The sequence below is a fragment of the Strongylocentrotus purpuratus genome, unplaced genomic scaffold (assembly GCF_000002235.5).
Source record: "Strongylocentrotus purpuratus isolate Spur 01 unplaced genomic scaffold, Spur_5.0 spur5_scaffold_20, whole genome shotgun sequence".
NCBI lineage: Eukaryota > Metazoa > Echinodermata > Echinoidea > Camarodonta > Strongylocentrotidae > Strongylocentrotus > Strongylocentrotus purpuratus.
In genome coordinates, this window is record NW_022145606.1 from 22,966,675 (window position 1) to 22,983,514 (window position 16,840).

The 16,840-nt window shown below is 34.2% G+C and overlaps 1 protein-coding gene across 5 annotated transcripts in view; it reads right to left on the reverse strand.

The window, feature by feature from the left end:
* Positions 1–1,130: 1,130 nt before the first annotated feature.
* LOC115927298 (ras and EF-hand domain-containing protein homolog) overlaps positions 1,131–16,840 on the reverse strand; it is a 39,480-nt gene continuing 23,770 nt past the window's right edge. For 4 of the 5 annotated variants that reach the window (XM_030993048.1, XM_030993052.1, XM_030993050.1 and 1 more), the window contains 15 exons: positions 16,324–16,419; positions 15,818–16,017; positions 15,127–15,195; positions 14,524–14,590; positions 13,553–13,641; positions 12,372–12,496; positions 11,340–11,387; positions 10,194–10,297; positions 9,277–9,501; positions 8,666–8,710; positions 6,448–6,586; positions 5,731–5,927; positions 4,929–5,048; positions 4,106–4,182; positions 1,131–3,447 (listed from right to left, as the gene is read on the reverse strand). In XM_030993048.1, coding sequence (XP_030848908.1) covers positions 3,345–3,447; positions 4,106–4,182; positions 4,929–5,048; positions 5,731–5,927; positions 6,448–6,586; positions 8,666–8,710; positions 9,277–9,501; positions 10,194–10,297; positions 11,340–11,387; positions 12,372–12,496; positions 13,553–13,641; positions 14,524–14,590; positions 15,127–15,195; positions 15,818–16,017; positions 16,324–16,419 — 1,704 coding nt within the window. In that variant the 3' untranslated portion in view covers positions 1,131–3,344. The remainder of the gene's footprint in view (positions 3,448–4,105; positions 4,183–4,928; positions 5,049–5,730; positions 5,928–6,447; positions 6,587–8,665; positions 8,711–9,276; positions 9,502–10,193; positions 10,298–11,339; positions 11,388–12,371; positions 12,497–13,552; positions 13,642–14,523; positions 14,591–15,126; positions 15,196–15,817; positions 16,018–16,323; positions 16,420–16,840) is intronic. The other variant, XM_030993049.1, reaches the window with a different exon arrangement.

The window sequence follows — 16,840 nt, forward strand, 5'->3', positions numbered from 1 at the left end:
CGATTGATTGATATAACCATAGACGTAATGGCAAATATTTCAAAACCGATTGGTAGAAATAACAGAATAATTTCTAAGTCGATACTTAAATAAATTATTTACACTACGTTTAAATGATGCGTCGTCGATTCCTAGTAAACAGAATGGCAAATATTAACAGATATATAAAAATAAGCTTATACCGAAACACCAACGATTTGTTTTTCAATTTGCCACTGATTCTTTAGAAAGGCATTCAGAATATGATGCTTAAGTGAAAACTACCTAACTTAAATGGAAGCCCTGAAACTCATTATATACAACAGCAAATTAAAATGAACATGTCTATTGCTTATTTATCTCAGGAAAAACTTATTGCACTTATTATTTTTACACTTTCTGCACAAATAAACTTTCTTTAGTTAATCAAAATATACACAATAAATTCCACATTTGTATCTACATGCTGTACATATTCACTGTAAAAATAACATAGTAATGAATTACTCACGTAATTGTAACCTTTATTATTTATTATTGATTGTCTTTAACATAAGAAATAGGTAATTCATAAAATCGTCAAAAAATATTTAATTTAATTTACAAAGAGACAACTGAACGATGGTATACTCCTATCAAAACCAGTAGTCTTCGAAAATTGTTTTTTTTAATGAATTTTAAGATGGTGTTTAAGCCCCTACTGATACATAAAGTTTTTTTAAAAAGTAAAGTGAATCACATTTTCATTACGTCACTGCTGCCAAATGACTAAAGTAAACCCACCCATCTAACGTTGAACAATTTGCCGAGTACTAGATCTATTAGTTAGATCTTTAATAGACCAAAGAATTCTGTCCCTGGTTTAGGGAAGGGGTGACAGAATTATTCGGTCGAAAGGTTAAGAGCTATTTGTGCACACACTGCGTTCACAGTATTGACATGTCGCAAATACATTAACAATCAATGGAAGTACAATACCATGTGCACTTAATAGAGGCATGTAATGATGTACAAAAAGGGGGATATTCTTCAATGCAAACACATTTTCCCAACAGCTTTACACCTTGAAATAACACGAATGATATGGTATTGAATTGTGCAGTGTAAACGATTCTATTCCGTACAGATTGCAATAATTAAATGTAACTCAAATGAAGAAAGATATGAAAATAGTGTAAATGAATAATTCATCATTTCCATTTCTCTTTCTAATCTTTTTATTATAATCACGCCCACTCAAACAATAAGAACTAAATCTGTACATGAAATAATAGGAGGCTAGTAAAAATTCCTGGATATAATCTACAAAGTCAGCTTTAAAAAAAATAGCCGGTGTATTTGCGCATCTCGAATTAACCCTTTTCACAAATGATACATGAATTAATTGTTTTCCATGAACACCTCGAGTTTATTTACTATATTTCTTTCCATTTATCTAAGGACCATAAGATGACCGAATTGAAACATGAGTAGTTACCCTGTGTTTAGTAACATACGACTACATATCTACAATAAGTATAACATTAATATATGGTATAACTCCAAACTAGATGAAGCCTTATGGCTAGGATATATAGCAAACAACAAAATTAGTCATACCCCTTGTCGCTCTGATGGTTTCAATGTCTTTCATAACTCAATCATGAAAGGTGGGCTGTTTGAATGTATACATTTTGTTTTGCCAAATAAATAAAAATAATAATAATAAAGGCATTTGTTAAATACTTTTAGATGTAAGCTATAACATGTCACATTCTTGGAAACATAAATCGGAACAAATCAAATCAAATTACCAAACTCAGCGAGGGTATACATGATTCAGTTGTTAATTGCAGGAAGACGTTTGAAATGTGCCATTTATTTCTTAAGTTGAGCGGTGGAAGAAAAAATGCGGATATGATATGAAAGTCAAAAAAATATAACATACTTCAGTCGTGACAGCTTTTAGTTTCGACTGTTGACATCGCATTACGATTGTTTTTACACATCTTTAGCTTTAGAGGAGATAATACGTGATAACAAAGCAGAATAAAAGTGGAAGCAGATATTCAGCAATAGGTATTGGTGGACTGTACAGATACTGAGGCGAGAATAAAATAACACACCACCTGGCAAACAATAACATTTACACAAATATTAAAAAATAACAAATAAATACAATTTTATAGGACTTATTACCAATTTAAGGCCCAAGACCCACTAAATCTAAAGCAAGAAAATGATATTAATCTGTATTCATCGTTGCCCTAAAGACTAAGTTTTCTGCAAACAATTCACAATTCATTGAATTTGAAATGTATAGTTCATGTCGAAGTATCAGTCCATATAACTAATGAAAATTGCCTTGCGTTTTTAAAACACCCGCCCTTTTAAATATAGTTTCTGATACCACGGCCTAAAAGCTTTGTCTGATGTATAAAAGCGGATGGTTAAAATGATTTGAATCAGTATTTTCTAGCTCTATAATGCTGCACTTCATATTAATGTCAAGCAACCCAACGCGTTTACCAGCTTATTGCACCGCCTATAACCATACTAAAAATTGGAATGTAATATACAAGGGCAAGTAAAATACACAAGCACTAAATACAAACATAGTCAGCTAAAAATATAATGCTTAAAAAAGCTTTACATGTAGTAAAACGCAAAGGAAAGTGATTTACAGCTATAAATACAGGACGCCTATCAACATACGCTTAGGTGAATATTTGTTTAAACCATGATGCTGAAGTGATTCAAAAATAGTAAATATGCAACCTTACAAGGAATATCAAAATTATGACCATTGTAATTTCGCTTAATGATTTTAAAAATACATATATCCAAGTCCATGTGACGTGTCAAACACGTAGGTTACTGTTCAAGGCCTCAGCTGTATTTAGAGAAATGTTTCGGGCAGTCTCGGCAAGTATCGCCAAGTCGGAGATTTTCCAAGGACTCGGCTGTATTCGACAAGTCTCAGGTCATCTCGGGAAGTTTGGCCACGTCGGAAATTTTTCCCATAACTCTGCTGTATTCGAAATGTCTTAGGTCATCTCGGGAAGTTTCGGCACGTCGGATGTTTTTTCAAGGGCTTTGCTGTATTCGACAAGTTTAAGGTCGGAAGTTTCGCCTCGTAGGCCACTCTTGAATGTCTCAACTGCATTCGACAAGTTTCAGGATGTTTCGGGAAGTTTCATCACATGGGTGTTTGCAGTATAGGCCTATATATAAAACTATCGGCTATATTCGACATATTTCGGATAGTCTCGGGAAGTTTCGCCAAGGGGTCTCTACCGTCTTCTAAACACATCGGCTACATTCGACATATATCGGGTTGTCTCGGCAAGTTTCGTACACGTGCTTCTAAATGAAGATCTATAGGATTAAAAGTCACAACACCCCGTTTCCTTCTTCTTCGCTGGTGTGTCTGTGTTGAGTGTTATTCCACTCGAGCTTACCTCCAAATCCTCTCTCTTGTGAAGTTGTCTGTCAAACATAAGATAACAAATATGATATATACTCACTTATATATGATATCATCATTATCAACATTAACTATTCGGTATCCCTGGTAGGTAATATCGACTTGAAGATCTTTTTTCGCCTTGGTCTCTCCTCCCGATAAAACAAAGTATAATTCGTTTTTCCCTCTCTACTCTTCACGATGGATCATCATATTGTTTGAACGTAACTGCTCACTATCGTTCATCACGGAAGGTAACAATCTTGTCAAATGATACACAGATGCTCATTGGAAAAAAAAATCCAAGGTCTATCGATTCGATGAAAATTATAACGTTTGTTAAAAACTTTCTTGATTTAAATGTCTAACATCGAAGTAACGGTGGTACAAACTTCCGAATGAAACATTTGAAATTTAATATAAACCATTCTTATTTACCCTATGATAAATTTTGACACTTGATAATTTATTTATTTTTTATTTTTTATTTGTTTTAATTTAATTTAATTTTTATTTATTTTTATTTATTGATTTATTTATTTTATTTTTTTTAAATTTTTTAAAAATTTAATTATTCATTTATTCATTTATTTATTTATTTATTTATTTATTTATTTATTTATTTATTTATTTATTTATTTATTTTTTTTTTTTTTGGGGGGGGGAGTATTTTAAGATTACCTAGTTAACTCGATTACTGCATCTTCAACGTTCGATCCCTCCTTAGCACTCGTCTCAATAAAAAGAGCATTGAAAGACTATAGGAAACAATAAACAAGAAGAAAAACATATTAATCATGATTGGCTGTACTTGGTTAAAGATGTTTTTGATCGTTTTACTTGCTTAGGTAGTTTTAGTGTAGCTCTTTCTGTTTAGTAGCAATAAATATGATATTAAGAGAATTATTAGTTTTACTTTCATATAGTGAAAAACGAATTCCAATAATAACGATGACGAATCGGAATATCAAATTATTAAGATTAATCTCGATCATTTTGTATTTCCATCAAGAAATTCAGGATAATTAAAAGAGTCAAACTATCATCAAATTATCTCTGCAAAGAGTTGCCGCATTAAAATACGGATTCCTACTATAACCATTTCATTGCAAGTTCGTAGCTTCGTAAACAATGAAGTACTTTTGAGTATAAATTCCTTTTTGTTTGGTTTCCTAGATGGTACGCAATCTATCTTTAATTTGATCATCTTATATGCAAACCACTATATTTTCTCTGCGAAATACAAAAGGGAACGGTTATCTTTGAATTCTTTAAAGAAGATGCTTAAAGGTTTTTATGAAGTTGAGCGGGTTCTTTCTATCAAACGCAATACATTTGTTGTATTACTTGATAAATGGAGACATGTGCAACTGATGTAACAATGTTTGTTTTACCGATATGTCATATTCACGACATGTACTTTGTTCAAATATATTGTTTTTTCTTGCTCAAGAATGATTGAATACAAATTTCCTTTGGGGGGAAAAAAACGTTCGTAGCTTACCGTTGCAAGCCTCTGTCCGTCTTCTGTTCGTACACAACGCACGCCCTCTGCGATGGCTAATGGCCTAGCATCCAACTTGTTAGCGCATATCATGACTGGAACAGGCTTGTGTGAACTCTCCTATAACAGTATAAACAATAGAACACGTGCAAATATGATATGGTTGACTTTACATTAAATAGAATCTAAGAAATTTAAGTCAAACGGTCACAGTGAAGAGTTACATTGGTATACTTTTGTTTTGGAAAGATCTTTGCATAATAACGGGAAAAGACATTTCCGGAAAGTAAAAACATGGAATAATATGAACGCTTGGATTAGGTGAGACACCACCGCTCCGCGTACATATGTTTTGTGTAATGTATTCTCCTCTCAACTTTCTATATCAAAACGGGATACAGAAGTAGGAAGCTGGGTAAATAAATGAAGTATGAAATGAATGAAGTGTCACACCTCATTGTACCATTGTTCGTACCTACTATGAGACAGGGGAAGAGATAAATGTTGTTGTAGCCTCTCAAAAATCAATTTCGTATAATCAAATACATTTTTTTTCCAAAAACCATTGCATGGCTCACAAGAGGTGCATTTGAACGCCAGAATCACAAAATATAAACTAAACATTGGAAAAACTTACAGATATAACCATACACATTCTAAAATTGATCAAGCAGGCCCCCACCCCTCACCTAAAGAGAAATCATTGTGTCACTTAACCAGTTGACTCCTGGAAACGGATGGTCCTTGTACTAAGCCTATGTAAATTAAACAACTCAGTAATCGAAGGGTTAAATGTGCTTACCTCAATTGCCTCGATCCAGTCCCGCACGTTGATAAAGGATCTCTCGCAAGTGCAGTCGTAGAGAAGCAGTACTCCATCAGCCCGTCTGAAGTAAGATTTAGCAATACTTCGAAACCTTTCCTGCCCGGCAGTGTCCCATAGCTGTAACGAGGTGACTCGGTCATCCACGTCGATTGTCTTCATTTGAAAGTCGACGCCTGTATAGGATAGTTTAATCAACGAATACAATAACTTCACAATCGTTTCATTTAGACCCCCTCTGCACGAGTTAGGCCAGGAGGGATTAGACCTCCCTGCAAGGTCACCGACAGGTGGTTATCTCATCAAATCAGCTCTCAATTAACATAATAAAAAGGGGACCATAGGGGACCAACGGACACCGTTTAGGGATTGTTTGCTATATAGAAGGCGCAAGTAGCTACAAGTAGTGCAGTCCCGCAGATCTCGACTCGACTTCAATTGTGGTAGTCACACACCAAGTGAAATCTTCAATGATGAAGTAATCAGGTATCATGATAACTTGGTCAAAGACTCGATATTATGTTGACCTCGTTTTCAAAATTGCAAGTGATAAAGGGAAATTTTATGATATTAAAACAAAGAATAATAAACAAATTTGGTTCGATTGACAAGATTTATACCACCCATTGCTTCAATTAATTATCATGCATGACCGTAATGCCTTCGAAGGAAATAAAGAAAAAAATAGTTTCTTACCTAACGTGGAGTTGAGGTTACTATGGAAGATTCCCTTACACAATCTCATGATGAAACTGGACTTGCCTACTGCCGCATCTCCGGCTAAGACGATCTTATACATCCGCTCTGGATGGGCTGTCGGTGTCGGGGACAGCGGCTACAACACAAACATAGTATTACAGTAGAGTTACGCCTCGAATAACCCTTATTCTGGGGACCCGACTTATAAAGAGTTGCAATTGATCGTAACTTATAAGCGATTGATTAGTATCAATCGCAACTATGTACATACGAGATATTGGACTGCAAACTCGGATCAATCGCAACTATACAATCGTTTACATCCGCTCTGGATGGGCCGTCGGTGTTGGGGACAGCGGCTACAACACAAACAGAATATAACAGTAGAATTACGCCCTAGAAATAACCCTTATTCTTCTATTTAAACATGGGGCCGTCATATAAACAGTTGCGATTAATCGCAACTTATTTGCGATTGATAGGAGACTGTAAACTTGCGATTGATAAGAGGACTACGATTGATTCGGATCAATCGCATCTATTTATTAGACGGGGCCATGATCTGAGACCCCCCCCCCCCTCCCGCCCTTCACATACACACACATCAATCTTACGTTGTCATATGCGTGTGATAGTCGATTTTGTATCATTGATAGACCCAAGCATTATAATATGCCTTTAAAGCCCAAGTCCACTCCAAAAATAACTTACTTTAAATAGAAACAGAAAAATCAGACAAACCAATCAAAAAAAGTTTGAGCAAACCATCGGGCAACCATCGGGCAAAATTTGCCTATAGATAATCGTCGTTTATTCTTGCAAGAATCGCTCTGCGGTCAATCCCTAGCCACATAGTAGAAACAGTTTAATCAATCCCCAAGCTAATGAAAATCAAATTGTCGCGAAATTCATGTCCTTTTTATCTTTGACACTCTTTAAAAAAATTATTTTCATTTTTCAATTTGTCAACTTATGGCATGGAACATTCCATTAGCAAAAACGTAATTTTTCAAAGAGATCTATACATATTATAACCTGCAAACATACCAGCCTATAGACATCATCGAGTCACAAAAACATATAATTTACATTGGTTATTTATAACTTATTCACGATCTCCTACTTATTTCGATTATTATTGTTATTATTATTGTTATTATTACTGTTATTTTTTATTTATTTATTTATTTATTTATTTATTTATTATTATTATTATTATTTTTTTTTTTTTTTTTTTTTGGGGGGGGGGGGGCACTAATTCCTGATTTCAGATTTTGTCCGGAGTACATGTACTGAACCAAAAAATTGTAAGCAAAGGGATGAACACACTAAACAGGTCATTTGTGACTGTATACTCATACATTTACTAATAAAATTGTTCAATATCATCCAACAACATACTTGGCATCATGATTGTGTTTCACTGACAAATTATTATGTTAATTCAGAAAAAGGGGGTTAGAAAACTGCAAAACTGCAAATAGTTTAGAAAGCACAGCCCACATAACAATTATTTTATGTATTCTATAGTTAATGTCTCAAATACGTTAATCCCAATATAATGGTTCAATATACATTATCATTCCCGACATAAGGACTAATAGCTAAAAATAAATATATCATTTTTTTCATACATTTTCATAAATATTTTTGTATTCGATGTTACGGAACGAATTAAATAATAGTAAAAGCACTTCTAGATGGTTTATTGCTGTTGGTCTACAACCGGTTCATCCCTATTGGTCTTTTCTCATATGGTCTACACGCAGCCTGTCTACTATCCACATGATCTAATAATCATTTCGTGTACTTATCATTTGGTCTATTACCATTTCGGCTAACAGTAATTTGGTCTAATTTCCAGTTCGTCTAATTCCCATTTCGTTTACTATCCACAAGGTCTAATAATCTTTTGGTGATAATTATGACTTATGATTAAATGATTATAAGACCAAATGGGTTGATTCTAAATGGGCATTAGCAAAACTGGTATTTAGACTAACTGGTTATTAAACTTAATGAACAATAGACAAATTGGGTAGTAGACGAACTAGTGGTACACCAAATGGCAATTCACCTTCTAGAGGCATATTAGACATGAAGATACATGGTTCATAGGACAAGAAATGAAGCATCTCTTTTACGTTAGAGTATTAGTGAACTTCAAGAATTTACTGATTTCTTCAGATTTAGTATTCTTTAGTTATTATAGTACCTCAGTTTCAAAGTATTCCATAAGATTATTTACCACGGATGTAACCTTCAAATTAAAACCAAAATAATGGAAGAAATACGTAAAAGAATTGCATAAACCATATTCAGAGTTTCGGTGGATAATTTAATCAAATTCTTCAGGAGCTGGCAAAAAGATATGAAAACAGTTGGTCTGCAAGAAAATTAAAAAGAGTCAACTTGACCCGCAAAGAAGCAGGTCGAGGAATTTGATGAATACAATTATCTTCAACAGTGTATAAAATTAATTCAAAAAGAAAAACAAAATACATACACTGTTTTTAAACGATCTTGTCTTGGTATCATTTTGCAGAATATGCTCAAGCCAACTCTTTAATTCTTCAAATTGTCAACATGTTAGATGAATAAACTAATTCATTAAGATCACAAAACCTAATCTTTTTTCCCCAAAATATAAAAACATTGTTATTATTCTTTATTGAGCATGTTTTACGAGAAAGAAATTTAATTTACTTAAGTATATCGCTTGAGTAATGACTCTGACATGTTGTTGGAAACATTAAGCATAGGTGTACATACTTAAACAATAAATGTTAGGTACAGAAGTAAAATCATTTTGTGTAAAATGGTTACCTGTTGTGGTAGTTGCGGAAGAGCGCGCTTTCTCGAACCACCTCCACTAGACCGTGGAGAACTACCACGTGACAAGGAACGCGTGTCTCTAATTGGCTCCCCATACTGTGACGCCTGGCGGCCTATGCTCGCTGCTCCTCTGCTATTGGTTGAATGTTGTGATGACGTAGCGTGTGACATGTGATGGTGTGAGCCCTGGCGTTGCGCGTCTTTCATTTCTTGTTTCTATACATTTAAGAAAGTAAATATTGGTTAAAACTGATCATTGTTAATTTTCAAAACTCGGCTCAGGGCATAGATATTTCAGCTTGTATACAATTAGCTATTACGCCCTTTTCGACTTTGTTATTTTAATCATGGATTTTTATTCATTCATTCATTTTGTTTAGTTTACCTTTCATAAGGTTACTAGACTTTAGTGATCTACAAATTTTCCGGCGATATTGGAAAAAAGGATCTGTAGCTTGCGTTACAAAAAAACACAAAACACAATAATAATTGATTTTCTTTTATGTCAGTTGTTCATCTACCGCTTAACGTCAGCATGCATCAGCAATGAGTAGTTTGCACACTCACTAAATTTGCCTCTCCGAAAGTTCATCTGAGAATATTTTATTTTAAATTTCTGTAGCAGCCGGTCTGTCTGCACAACTAAATCAACCAAATTACACGAATAAATCTGCATAATGAATTATTAACAGTAATATCAATCATAATTTCATATTTTTGCACGCCATTAGTTTACACTAGAAAATGCTGGTACATAATCTGCACATTGATGATTGTCAATAACAAATTACAAGCTACTGTTACAAGCTACTGAAATCATGGCATCTGATTGGCTGAGAGCAAATTCGTAATAGAAATTTAGCAGTTATTATAGATAACAAGTTTATTGAAACAGGCCCCTGGCGTACCATGGACACTGCTATTTCTTCCTTCAATGGTGGCGCTCTTCTCAAATCTTCTTCGGTTTCTGAGTCGAGCTCATTGGGGTCTCGGAGAGTGGAGTTTCCAGAGTCTGCGAGGGGGGAAAAGATGTTAAAAATTATAAACAAAAGAGATGGGAGAAAGAGAGAGAGAGAGAGAGAAGGAGAGAAAGAGATAGAGTGAGAGAGGTGGATGGAGAGAGAGAGACAGAGACAGAGACCAATAGAGAGAGAGAGAGAGAACAGTGGGGGAGTAGATATTTTGTTCATAAATAGAAAGAGTCTCACTCGCGTAACAAAAAGAGAAGACAGAGAGACACAGAGAAAGAGACAGAGATAGAGAGAAAGAGACAGAGAGAAAGAGGGAGAGAGAGAGAAAGAGAGTGAGTGAGAGAGAGAGAGAGAGAGAGAGAGAGAGAGACGGACAGGGGGAGGAGACATCCTAATCATAAATAGGAAGAGTCTCACCCGCGTAACAATAATTCAGCTTTTGAAATGTTTGCCTATATGGAAATAAAGAAGCCATATTTTTGTCTGTGAATTGTCAAATCACCCGCACATAATTATCTTTTGAGTATTATTATTTAACAGTCACATATGGGAAAGCTGTTTGAAAGGGTCTATATCATGATAACAAAAATTACTTTTAGTCACTGCAATTAGTATAAGTCTTTACTCTGGTAGTTTTTCTTTTTATTATTTGGGCGGAATAATACCGCAAGTTGTATCAGAGCCGTTTTAATTGCACAATTCTATATACTCACGAAAACTGGGATATGACTATGTTAATTTAAAAAAATTATATTTACGATTAGAGATTTGTTCAACACAGCAAATCTAAATGAATTAGTTTAGACGTAATAAAAAAGGGAATCTAATCGATGCCAAAGTTTACACAACGAAAAGAGAAAAGTACGATGAAAATAGAGAAATGCAATCAATGTGCAGAAATCGACATTTCGTCAAAGTAATTCAACACAAATGGGAATTCCAATTCTATCTAACAATAAAAACAGGGAATTATGTTAACACAACACGTGAATTTGTTTTCTGAAAATATTATTTAAGTTAATGTGCGGAAATGTTGTCAGATTTTGTGCTTAATTAGACAGCATAACTTTCACAAAGTCTTACCTAGAAATTCTTCAAGAAGTTTTCTTGCTCCTGATTTTTGTATGAGAGCTGTACCATTAAAATTACGATATACATTGAATGAAAATCATATCTATCTGTCTTCGATGAAATAATCAAGTTAAATACCCAAATGATAACTGGATTATATTCAAGATCGTATAATTAGTACATCCTGGACAAGAATATTTAGCTGTGTGATATTGAAGTATATAGTATCAAGGAGTTTCCATGTTAAATGGAATATAGCTCATTCCTTAATCCAAACTAAGCATTGTTTTTATGTGACATAAAAAGAAATTCTATACAAAATGAAATGCGTTTATATTTATAAGGAAACAGTTTAGCACGTTGCATTATGCATTCTATGTCTTGCTTTATGCACTCTGTGCCTTGCTTTATGTTACAGAATACACATTCATTTCGAAATGAAATAGAGAAGAGGCAATGTTTACTTCCATTGTTAGGATGATTTTTAGCATATAAAGTATGCAAAGAAAAATGGCGTCTCCATCTGGCTGTCCAAGAAAATAACCTTGAAACCCTTAAATTGACAACATCTTGAGGGCTCCAACATCGTTTTATATTTCTTCAAAAACATTGTTTTAATCTTATCAACATGTTCCTACATAATTATGCAGACTGTTATTTCCATTTCCATTAAAAAAACAATACGAAGGTATATACAATGATAAGCATTTCAATAAATAAGGAAATGAAAATAGGTTACTATACATTGCATTTAATTAGAACGATGTAGCAATGAATAAAAATAATATAGTTGCCAATTTGAAGAGCAACATGCAAATCAATCTAGCCTTAAAACACTCCTGTCCTGAAAGTACTGAAAGGTCAAATTTGGAAAGTTTCAAATTTACCTCCATCATCAGGATAATAATCACCAATTTGAAGAGCAACATGAAATCAATCTAGTCTCAATCAGGATAATAATCAAGATCAATCTAGTCTTAAAATACTCTTGTCCTGAAGGTCCTGAAACAGGGAAAGGTTACATTTGTAAAGTTTCAAGTTTACCTCCATCATCAGGATAATTATCACCGTCTGTAGTTTGGTAAGCAAAATGGCGTCTCCCACCAGTCACGTGCATCTCCGAGCCGTCGTAAGAGCCCTGGGATGCGTACGATTTACGCTGTCTCGACCTGACATGGAGATAACAATGAAAGTAACTCAATATTATTAACTCATTTGTTACTGTATTCTCTCATGTCCTTAGGCTTTAAGCTAAAGCCAGGGTAATTATGCTGCATTCTTGTAGAGCGCTTAGAGACTTCTGATAAAGTAAGTGTTAGGCGCTATATAAGCAAATATAATTATTGATACATAAGCCATCCGGTTTACACAGGCAATGGGTTAAAGGTACTATGTCCCATTTGCAGCCAACATCAAATTCCGTAGAACTTTGCAGGAACTATGAACATATCACGTATGTCCTATCTGTGAAATTTAAATTTTGGCAGTGTCCTAATATTTAAATTATGCAAGGAAACCCGTTTACTTTCCAAACTTCACTGTCAGACACTATTGAGTGACTGACTGACTTCTTCGATTTTCTTTGGTAATAACATACATACAATGAGATGTAAAGGGTACATGGGCATTTGTACATCAATAACCAAATGCTTGTAATGGCCAAAATTAAACTAATTGAATCTTTGCGCATTACAAAACGCACGACCGTTCGTAACAATGTCGATTCGACATCTAATTGTCGTTATTTTCCAACTTGAAGTCATTTCCAAGCCTTTAGGTTTTAGGGAAGTTCTAGATTAGTATTATCTTTCAAATGCTTTTCAATTTAACCTTTTAATTTGTTTTCCCTGCAAATGCATAGTACCTTTAAATATGTTCATGTTATGCACTTAATATGACTTTAATTAGCTATATTTATTTCACTACTATATCTTAAACAACATTACATCGAGGAGAGATGTCATTCTGGGTGACAAAACATAGAGATGGCAATCCAATATTAATAATTTACCATTTTCAACATCTACCTTATATTGATACGACAATATGCAAGTTTTGGATCCTAGAAAATCAGTGCCGACAGTTCATTGTCTGAATCCGGTCAACAGCATCAATAAACTATACCCTTTCCAAAAAAAAAAAAAATGGGAGACTGATCTCATGTTTATATCGTGTAATATATCATCACTGTGGTTATTGTTATGAGATTAAAGCGAGTTACTTACGGGTCCACAATGACGTCATCACCTACGTAATCATCCATGAACGAAGCTGAGCTTAGGAGACGTGTTGTACGAGGCGACATGCGAGACGTCTGTTACGAGTAAAAAAAAAAAAATGCCCCTTAACTCATTGACTACAGAATTCTCTCATTGACATAGGCTTTAGTACAGGAGCCATCAGGTTCTCGTAAGCAATGGGTTAACTCGTCGATTCTTAGAGAACTTTGATAAATGTTTCATTTCATCTTCGGTATCCCAGGTAGGAAGACTTGCTCTTTTAATTTCGTTATTTTCTATGCAAACATATTAAATGTCTTTAAAAACTGGATGTTTGAAGGGATTTTTATCATCTCTTTCTTTTCAAATGAAATAACAAAAATAACATTATGAACTTAACAAACAATCCATACAAAACTCATTTATTTATAGGTGGATGCACGTCCAACTCATCAAAATACAAGAATCTTATTGTTCATTGTACATTCGTTTGTCAAATGTATGAATCTATCACTTTTTCCTTTTTGCAATACTTTGTAATGCTTTGAGAAAAATGGAATTAAAACTTTATATGCATGGATTTGTTTTTACTTTGTAATGAGAATTTTTTTTATTTGGCGAAGAGCTGAATGGATTATCCTGCATATGGACGCTGGGCCAGATTTCCAAATATGATAACAGACGATGCCTTCTATGGAAGGAAACTAGATTTATCATGTGACATGCTAAAGTAATATATACTATTTATTTACAAAATAGGCATGGAAAAACTTGCCATTAATGATTCAAAACGTCTAGTATGCAGCCTTTGAAAAGGGAAACATGGTTATTATTATCATTAATTATCGTATTTTGATGCTCAGTAAGAATCATTATAAAAACTGGCATTTAATCTAATTCTAAAACTACATAAACTATATGCCACACTTTTCAAAATCAGAATAACGAAGAGTCGTTTACAAAATATTTCTACTTACTCTCGACACATTTTCCAATGCAGATCTGAGATCATCATTCGTATCCTGGAGTTTCTTGTTAGCCTCACTGTGGATCAAAAAGAAATTGTACAGACGTTCATAAAAAAATTATCCCACATAAAATTTAGCATATAGTACGAGACAATGAACAGGAAAATATCAAATTAAAAATGTCATATCTTAGATATAAAGTTGAGTTCTGGTCATGCGATTGCATTGTGAAAGGAACGGTGTGGAATTGATCAGGAAAGTTGATAATGTAGCATAGAAGTATTGGTGTGTACTGCAAGGCTATGGAGGCATCAAAATGATAAGAAATATGGCCCAGTCTTGGTAAAGTAACAATTAGCACTGTACACAGAAAGATGTATATTGCACTACTCAAACATGTAGCATAAAAATCGGGCCTCATTTTGAAGCTGTTACTTGTCATATTTAGAATATGAAGGCATTTGAAGAGCCATGCTTTTTTAGGGAATATTCTTTCTTTGACATTCTTCCACACTTGCATAATAACAATGATAACGCTCCCAATTTATTGTTTTTACTTCTCCCCAGAGCTCCACCTTCTCTTAAATATAAATCAAACATCGATGAACTTACTGTAATAATTGGAGTTGCCTGGTAAGATTGTCCTGTTCTCCGATGTAATCCTGTATGACGTCACGGTTACTATTACAAGAAAATGTCAAAAACAGCTATAATAATAATGGCATCAAATATACATTGTCTAGGGAAAGAACGTCGTGATAATCTCATTATAAAGTCATGTAGTTCGTACAAGAAACTTCTCTCTGGAAAGGTACACTGTACCGTACGAACAAGAATAAGTTTGGTTGCATCATGAAAGTAATCATTTCAAAATCTTCCTTCAAAAGATGGATATTCCTTAACACAACTCATATAACACATTAGCTTTAAAGCCTATTTAAAGTCAATTATTATTTTTACCTCCGATTTTAAAAACGGGGACAATTATACATCTTCACGAGGTTGTGTTTCGAGTAATTGGTCTTGAATGGCTTTGCGTACAGTCATTCGAAACAATTTTAAAAAATTTATTTATTGAAACAACTCTCTTACATAATAATAACATGTTAGTATAGACAAGGAATTTATAGTAAAATATATTGTAATAGTTAACTCATCAACAAAAATTACTTTAATATATATATATATAAACATTTCTTATTATAAAGATCGAGACGATTTTTCTTGAAAGCACTTATACGAAACAGTCGAAACATTCTATGCAAGCCTGAAACATAAAAGAAGTTGGCCAGCATCTACTTACTTTGATATGAAACCATTTTGTTCGTCAAAGTCGCTTTTCAGTGTGACAAGCTCACTTCTGGACAGGACGATGTTGGTCTGGGCCTCAGTTAGACTACTCCTTAGACTCCTGTTCTCACTTCTTAACTGGTCCAGGTCCTTCTTGAGGGAGTGGAGCAGGTCTTCCCGAGATGTGTCTATCCTCTCTGCTTTGTCTTCGGCCTTTCGAAAGAGAAGGATCAGAATGTATCAGATTGTTTTGATGAAAAGGGGATGTCATCGTTTATTTATCCCAATACCAGATTACAACTACTTCTAAAATAACACTTACTTCTAATACTACTCAAGTTATTGTAATTCAGTGAATTTTGTGAGGATCATTTTTTAACAAGCTTTTTATGTGCTTTTCATTATGATCCTCCCACTTCAGATATTTCACTATATGTGTTTTTGTTTTGAAGATTATATGATACTGTTTTTATCTTCACGTGGAAATAAATGAAATGAATATTATAAACGTATACTCACTGTGTGTATTTGATTGAGATTACTCTTTAACTCCCGAATCTCTGCTTCAAGCTGCTTTTGAATCTCGGCTTTTTCCGATTCTATCCGTTCCCTTTCCTAAAAAAAGAAAACCAAAAAATGTAAGAATTTAGTGTGTAGGCCTTTGTACTAGGGTCCCGTCAAATTAAGAGTTGCGATTGATCCGAGTCAATCGCAAGTCCTCCTATCAATCGCAAGTTTGCATTTTCCTATCTCTTAAGTACAGAGCTGCGACTGATATTAATCAAAAATTGTTTTTAACACGAGGCCCTGGAGTATTGTGAGATGTTACTTGAAGTTGGTTCTTTTCAATACAACGCACTTTTTCAACTCCTGTTACAAACTCGAGCATTAGGTGCAAATGAAAAGATTCTCGTCTTGAACGGCAACATCTGAAGAGAAACAGAGTCTGGATGATGCTCGAAAACAATGTTAAGACTAACGAAAGGCGCGTGAGAATAAACCGTGGAACGTATAGAGTACCGAAGCTGTGACGTCA